This window comes from Nannobrachium achirus (assembly GCF_963921795.1).
Source record: "Nannobrachium achirus genome assembly, chromosome: 19".
Classification (NCBI taxonomy): domain Eukaryota; kingdom Metazoa; phylum Chordata; class Actinopteri; order Myctophiformes; family Myctophidae; genus Nannobrachium; species Nannobrachium achirus.
The window spans coordinates 53,891,907-53,906,117 of NC_137826.1; the positions used below are offsets into that span (position 1 = coordinate 53,891,907).

The window sequence follows — 14,211 nt, forward strand, 5'->3', positions numbered from 1 at the left end:
ATATTGACAATAAGCCTTTCCCGAACTTCATATTATACCATCCAAGAAAAATAATAAAAAGAAAAAAGAAAAAAAAGAAAAGGGTACACCGTCCAGTAACCATCCAAGGAAGTGTATCTGAGGTGAGGTGAGGTGAGGTAGCAAGTTATTCATGTGATAATATGGCATCTGAGGTGATGTGTAGCTATTGTCTTTACTCTTTAGGTGATAATGACCGCTAGTCATATTAGTAGAGGATCAGCCCCTGAGGTCTGGATCTAGTCATATTAGTAGAGGATCAGCCCCTGAGGTCTTTATCTAGTCTTCGAATCAATGGTGTTAGACTTCTTCTGGTCTGTCAATGGATCCTCCATTCAGCATGAATGTCGAGGAACAATAACACTGGTAGAAGAACCCCTGCTCCATCATGACATCTCTTCCTTCCTAAGAGAAAAATAACAACGCTACTGTTAATTAACACATTCAGTGTAGAAATATTATTGACATTGAGAATATTGGTGATGAGAAACATTTTGACCAGCGACAGAGTGGTCCTGTAATTCAGGTCGGGAGTCATACACCCTTCCAGGCCAGCCTGCCACCTGCTGACACTGCTTCAGTTCAGACCATAGGGCTACAGTAGTAGTCACTACAACACTCATTACTGTACAGTAAGTCACCCACAGCAACCCACAGTTACAGCATTTCCACATGGGTTAAGTAATCACCAGAAATCCTTATTCCCTATATAACAACAGTCACACAAAAGTGTTCTATATCCAGTCCAGTGCTTTTGTATTCCATACATACAACAATCAAATATTGTCAACAAAATATATATGTTTTACAGCTAAAGATTCAGCAATATTTATAGAATAGCCTACCAACGTGTGTCATGTTATGAGTTTACCGGCTAGTGAGAATACAATGGTTAGTAACATACCGTAATCCCTAGGAACAAATAACTCAATATTATACCAGTTATGTCCAACTATGGACTGTTTGGGTTGTGGCATCTAGGTCCGTGATTCTCAACTATTATTTTAATGACACACCTAATGACAAACAAACATCTGGTGTCAAACCCCAACCAACAGGTTCCTGGCACCAACCTCCCAAGGAGACAGTGGTCTAACCCTCAAGGCTCAATCCTTTCAGGACTGGACCTGCTTGGCCAGCCTTCACAGATGGGGCCGCAGCCCAAGCCCTCTGTGGGCTTGTGGAGAGGAGCAAACTATGGAGCACATCATAGAGGTTTGCCCTCTCCAGAGACTGGAAGGAGGATTAGTCATCCTCCATACAGCAGACCAGGAGGCAACTGCTTTGCTTAAGGACTTTGCATTCGGTAAATAAAAATAAATGACCCACAGCTGCAGTGCATATGTCTTGATTCGACCACAGACCTGACAGCTGCTGCTGAATGATTATCATTTTGTGTCTAAATTCTCTGAATCACCTGCTGTAGTTAAATGACAAAATGTTTACTTTAATATGAATTAAATGAAAATGACTTACAGCTCAATGAGAAGGAACTTCTCCTCTTGCTCGAGACCTTTGTAGAAAATGTCTTTGGCTCTGATGGAGTTCAGGAGATCATAGACTTCCCTCATCATCTCCTCACGGGTGGACTTAGACCTCACTTTACGGTAGCTCTCTAGGGTGATGATCTCCTCCTCGATGAGTATATCCAGGATGGAATCCACTGCGGTCACATTCTTAATCAGGAAACACCGGTGTATGTCGACAAAGTGTCTCTCTGAAGCTGAAAGGAATGAACATTGAGTTGTTGGTGAAACATCTTTAAACATTCTCTAAAATGGAAAGCCTTTTATAACTCAGTTACTGAAATATTAGTGTTAATATGTGTGTTGTGTAAAGGCCTGTCTCAATTTTTGGAATTTAATACAGACAATATAGAATCCAATAATTATTAATTAATTGGTTAATTATATGAATTATTGGTTCCTGCAAGTTTCATGATTATTGGAAAAGGCAACAAGCCTTCATCGCTTTTCAGACGGGATGCGGTCGCAGCGTTCTTTGTGACATCACAAGTTGCAACTTACCCACCCACATAGATACAGCTTGCTCGCTCTGCTGGCGCACAAGGCCACGAGTGCACAAGGAGCAAGTTGGCACTAGGGATGTGCGCAAATATTCAGGTATCCGTATAAACGGTTGGTAAAACACTATTCGTTTTGAAAATACAATTTGGTTATTCTACCAGTAAGACTCCCTAATCGGGAGATAAGCAACCGTCAGGTCGCAGCGTGATTTTAGGGCAAAATGTGTAGGAGCAGTGTCCAAAAATGTGTTTGAAAAAACCGTCCAGATGGTGGCGCTATATGGGACAGATCCATGTTGATGACATGAGTGTAGACATAGCCTATAGGCCTACTGTGTACCGATTTGCACGATTTTAGGGCAAAATCTGTAGGAGCAGTGTCCAAAAATTTGTTTGAAAAAATGGGCCTGATGGTGGTGCTATATTGGACGGATTCATGTTGACGGCTCTCTTGGCGCTGCCGAGGCGGACGCGTGGGTACCGGCTCCGGCTCTCCCGGTCGCTACTACTCGTTAGTAGCTACCACTTTTGCACCCATTCTGGAGCACCAGGAATCGGTGGTCCCCGGGAATTCCACGTGAACAGCCCCGTCTGGGTGGTCATTTGGTCATTTTTGCACTTTTTGGCGGCGGCGGAAGGGGGTCCCTGGGGGTCCCTGGAGGGGTGGAGGTTGTGGATTGGCAGGCAAGGAGTGTGTGCAAAGTTTCATGGATTGGGGCAACGGTGGCGGAGATATTAGTTGGGGAAAAGTGTGACGTGACGGACAGACTGACTGACTGACAGACAGCCGGTGGAGGTTTTGGTAGTAACTGCAACCTGACGGTCGCAATTAAATATATTTTTAATTATTGAGATATTAACTTTATTAAACATTTACATTTTGCACCCATATTACTGTCAGGTCTAAATAAAATGTTGCTTTTAAAAAATACAATAAGCAAATCAGGTATTATGGCATGATGGCATGGTTGATTAGCGGAGCTGTTGCGCAGTGGTCGTGCTGACCTGCGCTCAGTGCACACACCATGCAGGCAGGCAGGCAGGCTGTCTTCTGCCTCTGCTAAGACTCGTTCATTACACTGAAAAGTGCTACAGTGCAAAGTTTGTATGAATAATTTGATGGCAAAGCATCGTGATGGAGAAATCACGACAATAAATAAAGACCTACTGCTGGATGTGATTGTGAACCATTTGTTAGTCGTTATCTCGAGTAACTGTACGCTGCCCAGTGGTGTGATATGGATTTTTTAAGTATGGGTACTCTAAATTCATGACGTCACGTGAACGTCACGTATGCGCGGCTTGCTAGTTGCTAGTTTAAACAACACTGTACAATTGCCCGAGTATATGCAAAGTTTATACAGTGTAACTGAGGACGTAGGTGAGGCCTGCTTGCCCATATTTTTATGCAAAGCAGCCAGGTAGGGGAATGAAGCGTGGACCACGCCGTCACACATCTTGACGGCGCGCATGCACGCGCGTGCATGTGGGGGGCGCGTGCGTGCAGCTTGAAAAGAATGGGGACGCAGTACCTCCAGCTCATGTCTGTCTTTCTGTCCACCTGGACAGTTTACAGTTTACGGCCAGGCTACACCAGAAAACGTGCACGTATGCCTGCGCTTGTCTGTGCGTGTGTGAAAAGCCCCTGGCTACACCAAGGAGGGGGTTTATGTGCCGGAGACCATGGGAGTTTGTGTACAAAACGCATATGCGGCACGCACAAAATAGAACCAATCCTATTTTTAGGGAATGCGTATCCGTGGTTCGCGATATCCGTGTGCCTGGTGTAGCCGGCTGAATTGATATATATTGAATCTTTCCAAAACGAAAAACGAAAAAATTACTTAGGTAGACCAAGCACCTAATTAGTACAACATTTTATATATAAAACCAAAGAATGCTATCTAGCTTTTCATGTCTTCAGGCCACGGCGGAAGCTTGGGAGTGAGTCTTTTGTTCTAAGTGCGACAGGGAGTTTATTCCACAGTTTGGGGGCCAGGAGGACGAATTGTCTAGGACGAGTGGATTTCTGTCCTGAGGTTTTTAGCGAGGGTTCTGTCAGCATCCCAGTGTTGGCTGATCTGAGTAAACGGGTGGGGACCCATCTTGTTGGGAGAGAACAACAACATTTAATGGTGAGATAACCTCCTGGACTGTCCAGAACTAATACCAATACTAATGACGTAATTTAATGTCTACCTCAGTGTAGAAGATCTACAAGCTCTCAACTCACCTGGTACGGATGCAGCGTCTCCTCTAGATTGTGCTGCAAGACATAAAACAGTGTTCAAATTATTACAGCAGAGTACGCAAGTACTGTGAACGAGCACGCGTGCGAGAATTTCACGGGACCGTGCCCACTTGGCTCTCCCCTCCTCAACTTCTCAGCTCATCCCAAATAATCGCCAGTGTGTGTGTGTGTGTGTGTGTGTGTTTGTGTGTTTGTGTTATTGTTTTTTTTTTTGTCATAAATAAATGCCCTGATCACAGCGTCGCACAAAAGCATCAAGCTCTCAACTCACCTGGTACGGATGCAGCTTCTCCTGTAGATTGTGCTGCAAGACATAAAACAGTGTTCAAATTATTACAGCAGAGTGTGCCGTTCAGTGTGTCTGTATGTGACCTATGTTTGTGTTGTGAGTCTGTGTTTATGCCGTAACCAATCAGGGAGCAGTGTTCTTGGTGAAGTCACCACCAACAAGTGCAGCCTGATATAAATAACAATACTAATGACCAGTGTTGGGCAGTAACAAGTTAATAGTAATATATTACTGTAATAGTATTACTTCACCCATGTACCTGTCAACATACTTTATAAACGTTAAGGACGTCCACAATTACAACACCAGAGGCAGCGCCACAGATCACGTTCAACCCAGAGTCAAATCAAACAAAGGGTCAAACTCGTTCTTCTGCTATACCACCAAAATGTGGAACGCCTTACCGAAGGCCTTAAAGGAGTGTGGTTCCCTAGCATCCTTTAAAATCGCCCTGAAAAACCACTTACAGGCGGCAGCCGTTCGCAACTGGCAATAACGAACCTAGCCCAGTGTTGTGCAGTGATGTGATGTCTGTCATTCAATGTTATATGAGACACTTCAATGGTTTCCTGTGTAAATAAGCCAAGTGTTTTCCTAGGATCTCATTTTAGTTGACCTTGTACCAGTGAACTGGTACAAGTCATGAAACTGTACTTTTTCTATGTAAACTTCTAATAAAGTCTTCAATCAATCAATCAGTGTACAGAAATGGGAAACTGTCATATAACATGTTGAAAATCTCCGGTGATACAGCAAAGGTGTTACAACCACACTCTCCCCTGGACGATGATGCGTACGTCCAGAGGCAAATGAACTCACTTTTCTGAGCCTAATTATTCAAAAAACGACATATTACAGAAAAAACACTACATTTTTGGGGGGTGTAATTGAGGTCAGGAAACATTAAGGAGTAATAATAAGTAATACGTAACGATTACTCTCCTAAGTAATATTGCCCAACACTTCTAATGACTGATATAGTAAAATATAGAGAACTTGAATTAGGCCTACTATTTTGTTAATTTTTTTAAATAACATATCACTTCCAACCACTTAAATCCCTACTGAGCCCCTTTGCTAAAATGTACATAGATTTGATACTAATTCATGCTCAACAGCACTCACCTGAGACACATGTCTTTCCTTCAGGTCGATCTGCGAGAAAAACAACAAAAAGTGTTGGAAATTATATCAAAATGTCGAAATATGAGCTAATTCGTGTGGTTGCCCAGGGGGCAACACATTATAGTTCTAGTGCAGCTTTATTTTTATTCTGGGTAAACAATCCAGACTATAAATAGTAAGTCCATTGAGTTCAATGGGGGAGTGGTGCTAACTCGAGGATTGGTCAAGCTTCACATGACAATTTGGCTATCAAGACAATATATATAGGCAACCATACTCGCAATTTCCCAGAGGTTTTTTTTGAGCGGCTCCTATATGTGGCTGTGCGTGTGTCTGTAGCCTTTTTCCTCAGCGTTTTGCCATAGTAAAATGTGTGTACGTAGCATCATGTTTGTCTAGTGATGTCGTATGTCTGTAGCCTTTTTCCTCAGCGTTTTGCCATAGCAAAACGTGTGTGTGTAGCATAGCCTCTACATCCTAGACTTAAATCCTAGTCTGAAGACGTTATGCAAGCACGACCAACGCTCACTTCACATTGGGTGTGATTTTTTCCCTTATCGCCTGCTTTTAGTAAAATAAACTAAATTATCTTGTCACGTGAAACTTGACCAATCATGGAGACCTAGAGATCTCCTATTTGGTCTGGTTGGCCGAAATGTCACGTGAAGCTCACCAATTCACCAATCCTCAAGCTTATCGGACATGTTTATGCCTATCTGATTGGCTACGGTCATAGACCGATTGGTCTTATTGGCCTTACCCGTCCTGTCATGTGAAGCTTGACCAATCCTCAAGCTTAAATACTTGTGTCCTGCAGGAGGAAGGCCTGCAGTAAGGGTCACGAGAGGGGCTGTCTTTGCCCGTAGCCAAGGGCCACAAGAGGGGCCCGTAGCATAGCATATGCCAGATGGGCATAGATGGGCATAAACGGGCATATGTACGATAAACTTGAGGATTGGGGAGCTTCACATCACATTTTGGCCAACCAGACTATAAATGGGCCAATTTCCATGATTGGTCAAGTTTCACATGACATCATAATATCTTACTATAAAAGGGGTGAAGCGGGAGCAAACCTCTAGTATATTATCTTATAATACGATACAACTCTGCCTTTACCGTTCAGGTCAATCATCTTCTCCCAGACTATCTCGTCAGGTCCCAGCAGTTTCAATGGGATGACTTCTGCATCGAGAGCAATCGTCACCTCAAAGGTTGGATGGAAATTTGGTCCATATCTCTGACGATATTTCACATTCTGAAAACACATACACATAGTAGTAGTTGTGGTAGGGAAAAAACATATTGATTTTCTATTGGCACTATTTAATTCATCATGTCAAGTTACATACATTTTGATAACTAGATCATTAAACTATGTTCAGACATACAACTTCTTCACTAAAAAACAGCCGCCATCTTGGATTTATTTTTATTATATCCTATATTATTATTATATTAGGCATAATCCATACCAAATGTGATGCTGGTATCTGAAAAGTGAAAGATTGTGTCATTAATCTGCTGCACTAAGGGCCATGGCCTTCATGGTCTCCATGAAATGTCCTGCCCTGAACTATTAATTATGTTTCCCTGACGTGTGAGGTTGTAGTATTGATGTGTGATACCTTGGGATCTACTTCATATGAAGTATTAGAACATTGCAGACTGTAGCGCTGGCCCTCTGTAAGCTCACAGTCAGACGTGGTCAGCAGCTGTCTGTCCTCGTCATGTTGTTCCTTCACCTACCAAATGACAACCAAACATTTTGACAAGGGTTAAAATCATAATGATTTTTTCAGGCTATGAACTTGTAATGGTTGTCAAAAGTGCTCACACCTACAGACTAGACTTTAATACACTAAGGGCCATATCGTGCGCCGCCTTATCCCTTATGCCTAAACATATTAGCCATATTTTACTATTTTGAAAAGGTTTTTCTAATAGTTCAACTAGCCGGTCTACATCACCACGTTGTGAGCTTGTGACAGCGACACGCTAATTAGTAGCTTAATGACTAGTATAGTGGTATGATGTAACTACAGCGCATGATGTAACTTCCGTTAAACACAGCACTTTCGGTACTTCCTCTAGAACCAACCGGAAGTCATATTGTGGCCAGGGTGGGGGTAGCGTGACATGCAAGATAGGGTCCTATAATATCTAAATGTTTCAAAAGGTTATTAGCGCAACCCCGGTTACATGATAAGACAAGCGACGTGACTCATGTGAGAGCGCCTCTGGAGTGAACACAGAAGTATTACCTTTATACACTTCGACTTCTCACCTCACCGGCGGAGGCACCGCGCTGTCTATACTCTTGTCATTCAAGGACATCAAACACATTTTCTTGTACGTAAACAAGAAGGGTATTTCCGTGACTCACTTCACTAGTCTTATAAAACCGTGGTTACGCTAGTGTGACTCGTTATGGGAAGATGTGATAAGCTCCAGATGCAGCCACAGATGCCCGGACAGTGGCCACCAGTGAGTAGCAGCCTGCATTATACATCTACAAGCGTCTTGGGCTACCTCAGCAGGTCAGCCGGTGAGTAGTCTTGCGTGGCCAGACTGTTGACTCCCGCAATTTACAACTGACAAGAGACCGCCCCCCTGACACGGAGTATATACAGACGACGGAGCCTCCGCCGGTCAGGTGCGATCAGTTCCAACCAATCGGAGGATCGTCCAGAAGTGTATAAAGGTAATGCTTCTGTGTTCATGCCAGAGGGCTCTCTCCCATAGTGAGTCACAAGTGAGTCATAGATATAAAACCAATGTCACAGAGATGCTAGCAACTCAACAAACAACATTTTACCTCTTTGGGAGGCACATTTTCCGGCAGCACGAACACATTGAGTATCCGCCTCTTAAGTCCCGGTGGTCGAAGGAACAGCAGAACCTGAGCACATTTTGGTTGCGTTTTAAAGAAGCTTGAAATCCTCTCCAGGATCCCAAAGAGAGACAGGTGGGTCACATTTACAACCACATGAGTCTGGGTCACTCTCAGTGGTTCTAAGAGTTCAACCCCCTCATCTGTGATGTGGGCCACACACAGATCACCTGTGGAAAGGTTTTGAAACATTAAAGATTGCATTTTATGCAAACAAGCACACACACACACACACACACACACACACACACACACACACGCGCGCGCACACGCACGCACGCACGCACGCACGCACGCACACACACACACACACACACACACACACACACACACACACACACACACACACACACACACACACACACACACACACACACACACACACACACACACACACATCAAAATGCCTAACATCAAAATGCCTAACAGCCCTAGTCCAACAGTAAAACCAATCCATGAAATTACTCAAATAGAAAATATAATAGTCCACATTGAATTTAAACATTTGTCGTGTCTCCTAAATTGAGTTGCTTTTATAGCAGAAACTTGACAAAATAAAAAGAAAGAATGATTGGATGAATGGTTGTGATTTCTATTGTGCCTTAAGCTAATCAAAGTATTATTCCATGTCCTTGTGATGCATTTGGCAATAAAGTGTTTCTGATTCTGATTCTGATTCTGATTGCAACCGTAGGTCGCAGTTAACTATGAAAACTGGCACATCTTGTCCGCGTATCTCTGTCTGGGCAGGGATCTCCATGTATGGGCATAAAATGGTATGATGTCAGATGTCATAGACATCATCATGAGACTTTCACATAGCGAATAACTGAGTAAGCATGTTTGGGCTCTCACAGCATATCTCCATATAAGGTACATGGATCTCCATATGGTACCAGGGGTCTCCATATATGGGTAACTGGTCTGATATACATCACTGGCCAGATGACAACAAATTGTTGCCCTTTAGGGCGAGGTTGCATGTCGCCCTGAGGCATCTTACTAGTATTTACACATTCACATGCTGACTCACCAGGTGTGATGTCACAGTGTGGCAGGCCTATCTGGCAGACACACTTCTGAGGACACTTGATGTCAAACAGAGGACCTGCAGGAGTCCTTCCTGTTGACTGTAGACATCTTTCCTCCCACTGAACAGTCCTATAGACGACTTCTCCTTCCCCTGTTGTTCCAAAAAACAACCCTGTCGCTCTGCACTGGAACAGCCCCGCCCTGGGGAAATTGGACCTACAGTATAACACAAAACAACATGTTTTATTGAGATAATAAGTGTGCGTGTCTGTTTGTCTATTGAGATAATAAGTGTGCGTGTCTGTTTGTCTGTGTGTGTGTGTGTGTGTGTGTGTATGTGTGTGTGTGTGTGTGTGTGTGTGTGTGTGTGTGTGTGTGTGTGTGTGTGTGTGTGTGTGTGTGTGTGTGTGTGTGTGTGTGTGTGTGTGTATGCGTGTCCCCTGGACAAGTCTGACCAATAGAAAAAATGAGGATGTGTGGTCAGCCTTCCCATATTTATAGCATGTCTAAACATATTCAAAAGGGAAGCATTCCATACACTGGAGAAGGAAGGGAAGTCTGCACACTGTTCTTAACTCCCGGTAGAAACATTCATTTATAGTAATTATTAACATTAATTAGTCTTCATCCCCTGGTGAAGACCCACATGGGTAGATCGCTTATTTTTGCTTCTTTTGAATTGGACTCCTGAATTATTTTTGGTTATTTTTTAATTGGAATCCTCAAAAAAACATTTTGATTTAATTTCAAACGCATTTAGTTATATACTCATGTTAACTTTATGAACCCAAATACATTGGACATACAAAAAAGACATTTTAATACTACTATACTAGTCATTAAGCTACTAATATAGACTGAGGGAAATAAGGCAGGTCATGTTTGGAATTGTAACAGTTGAAATCAATAAGATATCATCAGTATTCCGGTATTAACCTGCGGGCCACACTAAGTGAAGGTGAGGGCCGCATGTGGCCCCCGGGCCGCCAGTTGCCCATGTATGTTATAGACCATCCATGACCTTCACTTAATGCAGCCCACAGGATGCTATTGGAATACCAACATATTATTGATTTCAGCTGTTACAATTCCAAACATGCAAACATGACCCGCTTGAATTACTTCTTAGCTTTATTCTAGTATTGCAATGTATTGTCTATTCACTATTCACTATGCACATGCCATATCACCTTGCATTGTTCACCCCTCTATTTGTTCACTATGGACTTTTTACCACCTGGCATTGTTCACCACTCACTTCATTCACTAGTCAAGTTCATTTACAATCAAAGTGGCTGGTTGAATAGAAACATTCAGTGGAAACAAGGACGTTTGTATAGACAGAAGGGAAACACGTGACGCCGGGGATGCGCCATGATGGGCCACGACGCTCACCATGGGTGCCAAAACTTGCACCGGAAGTGTGATGAAATACATGGCAGTGAATGGGGCTGGCTAGATCAGCTCATGAACAAACACAATTTATTAATGACTGAGACCTTTGCCATATTAGCGGTTCTGACATATTAAATAAGATAACATCAGATAAAAAAAAATCTGATCACTTGCTTTTCGATGTGTACAGTACATCATTTCATTGAGGATCTAAACAGTGGCAGTTATACTGTAGTTTGTCTCGGAAGTATCGCGAGATTTGGTTCAGTCTTGCGATACATAGCACGTTCAGAAACGTACTTTATACTCTTTAGATACCTCTATAAAATTATACAGTACGCACACCAAAATCAACTGTGTGTGAAATGTGTGACATACCTTCTTTTATTTGAGACGAGTATTTTATAAAAATTGATCAGAAATAGTGTTTATTCATGGCTTCCACTGACTACAATACATTCTACTGAACTTCCGGCTGCAGTTTGCCACCCATGGTGCGACAAATCTGCCGGTTGGAATTGCGTGATAGCGAAAATGACGTCGGTGTCCCTTCCTCTAATATTCTTTGAGTGTAAACAAGCAGCTAATGGGTTTAAAGACACAGCTTCTACTTCTATAGAGGAAGCTGTTTAGGATGACTGACCTGTATTGATTGGTTGACTGTACTGTTTGCACGCTGGGTTCAAAATGGCTCTGAAAGACACAAAGCAGACAGCAAACAATCAGAGATCCTGATGTTCAGTGTGATTGTTCTGTAGAGGTTCTACTGATGTTCAGTGTGATTGTTCTGTAGAGGTTCTAACAATGTTCAATGTGATTGTTCTGTAGAGGAGATGGTTCTACTCACTATGTCCATGCTGGAATGATGGACATCGTCAGAGGACAGTCTAGAAACACATGCAAGCACACACGCACACACACACACACACACACGTACACACACACACACACACACACACACACACACACACACACACACACACACACACACACACACACACGCACGCACGCACGCACGCACACACACACACACACACACACACACACACACACACACACACAATTAGTGTCTTTATTTCTAAAAAGTGTAATGTATTAAACATCTTAAGCATAAATTATGACAGTTCACTCTTCTTTAGCTCCACTTCTGGTCGCATACATACAGTAACTTTATATACATAATAGTTTATTAGGATTACCTTGTAAGGTTTGTCTCCTCTGGTCTCTCTGGAGTGTCTTCTGGTCTCTCTGGAGTGTCTTCTGGTTCTGGTCTCTCTGGAGTGTCTTCTGGTCTCTCTGGAGTGTCTTCTGGTCTCTCTGGAGTGTCTTCTGGTTCTGGTCTCTCTGGAGTGTCTTCTGGTCTCTCTGGAGTGTCGTCTGGTCTATCTGGAGTGTCTTCTGGTTCTGGTCTCTCTGGAGTGTCTTCTGGTCTCTCTGGAGTGTCTTCTGGTCTCTCTGGAGTGTCTTCTGGTCTCTCTGGAGTGTCTTCTGGTTCTGGTCTCTCTGGAGTGTCTTCTGGTCTCTCTGGAGTGTCTTCTGGTTCTGGTCTCTCTGGAGTGTCTTCTGGTCTCTCTGGAGTGTCTTCTGGTCTCTCTGGAGTGTCTTCTGGTCTCTCTGGAGTGTCTTCTGGTTCTGGTCTCTCTGGAGTGTCTTCTGGTCTCTCTGGAGTGTCTTCTGGTTCTGGTCTCTCTGGAGTGTCTTCTGGTCTCTCTGGAGTGTCTTCTGGTCTCTCTGGAGTGTCTCTTCTGGTCTCTCTGGAGTGTCTTCTGGTCTCTCTGGAGTGTCTTCTGGTCTCTCTGGAGTGTCTTCTGGTCTCTCTGGAGTGTCTCTTCTGGTCTCTCTGGAGTGTCTTCTGGTCTCTCTGGAGTGTCTTCTGGTCTCTCTGGAGTGTCTTCTGGTCTCTCTGGAGTATCTTCTGGTCTCTCTGGAGTGTCTTCTGGTCTCTCTGGAGTGTCTTCTGGTCTCTCTGGAGTGTCTTATGGTCTCTCTGGAGTGTCTCTTCTGGTCTCTCTGGAGTGTCTTCTGGTCTCTCTGGAGTGTCTTCTGGTCTCTCTGGAGTGTCTTCTGGTCTCTCTGGAGTGTCTTCTGGTCTCTCTGGAGTGTCTTCTGGTTCTGGTCTCTCTGGAGTGTCTTCTGTTCTCTCTGGAGTGTCTTCTGGTTCTGGTCTCTCTGGAGTGTCTTCTGGTCTCTCTGGAGTGTCGTCACACAGAGACACAGATCCACTCCAAACCCTGAACCCAGCATAGAGAGGTTCAGTGAAGGTGTTGTGGAAGGTGTACAGGTGTGTAAGTGTCTCAGAGGACACTGTGTAGAAGGACAGAGTCCCAGCAGGACAGTCCAAATACACTGCTGCTCTGTAGACATCCTGACCCCTGTCATCTCCTGCTGCTCTGTAGACACCCTGACCCCTGTAGTCATAGACAGGGACAGGAAGGTCAGTTCTCCTGTTATTGTGACTGACAGTGTAACTGTTTTCATGGAGACGACCTCTACAGTCCAGACTCCAGGAGTGCTCATTCCATCCAAGCCTACAGCCATCACCTAATCCTTTCCTGTTGATTCCTCTGGAAGTGACTGCTATCTGAACCCATCCAGTCCACTCCACCTCCCAGTAAGAGCGTCCAGTCAGACCCTCTGTACACAGAACCTGTGGCCAGTATTCAAACCTGTCACGATGTACAGATCTGAAACTACCCATATCCTCTCTCTCCACCCGTGTCTCCTCTCTCCATGTCACCTCTCTGTTGTTCTCAGACAGAGAGAGTTCTCTGTATGCTGTGTTTGTGTCCAGTGTGAGACGATGGAAATCTGATGAGAAAACAACACAGTAAACATTAAAAACATCATTCACTGACTGACATGCACAGTGCACACACGCGCACGCACACTCACACTCAGACACACACACACACACACACACACACACACACACACACACACACACACACACACACACACACACACACACACACCCACACACACACACACACACACACACACACACACACACACACACACACACACTAAGGCGTTCAGAATGTATCAATATTATATAACGTCAACTAGTCTCTCTGAGTAACCAAATGAAACCTTCTAGATATTTAACTCTTGAGAGCGTAAAATGAAACCAAAATTGCATTGCAAGTCTATCAGATGATGCATTTGTCACGCAGTAAAGCAGC

The 14,211-nt window shown here is 43.7% G+C and overlaps 1 protein-coding gene across 1 annotated transcript in view; it reads right to left on the reverse strand.

Moving 5' to 3' along the window:
• Positions 1 to 1,490: 1,490 nt before the first annotated feature.
• Positions 1,491 to 14,211, reverse strand: part of LOC308304929 (protein NLRC3-like) — a gene marked incomplete at both ends in the record, with an annotated part of 68,164 nt that continues 55,443 nt past the window's right edge. Inside the window, 8 exons of the mRNA XM_080749553.1 lie at positions 1,491 to 1,694; positions 4,278 to 4,310; positions 4,567 to 4,599; positions 5,710 to 5,739; positions 6,818 to 6,967; positions 7,338 to 7,454; positions 8,528 to 8,772; positions 9,636 to 9,850. Coding sequence (XP_080605679.1) covers positions 1,491 to 1,694; positions 4,278 to 4,310; positions 4,567 to 4,599; positions 5,710 to 5,739; positions 6,818 to 6,967; positions 7,338 to 7,454; positions 8,528 to 8,772; positions 9,636 to 9,850 — 1,027 coding nt within the window. The remainder of the gene's footprint in view (positions 1,695 to 4,277; positions 4,311 to 4,566; positions 4,600 to 5,709; positions 5,740 to 6,817; positions 6,968 to 7,337; positions 7,455 to 8,527; positions 8,773 to 9,635; positions 9,851 to 14,211) is intronic.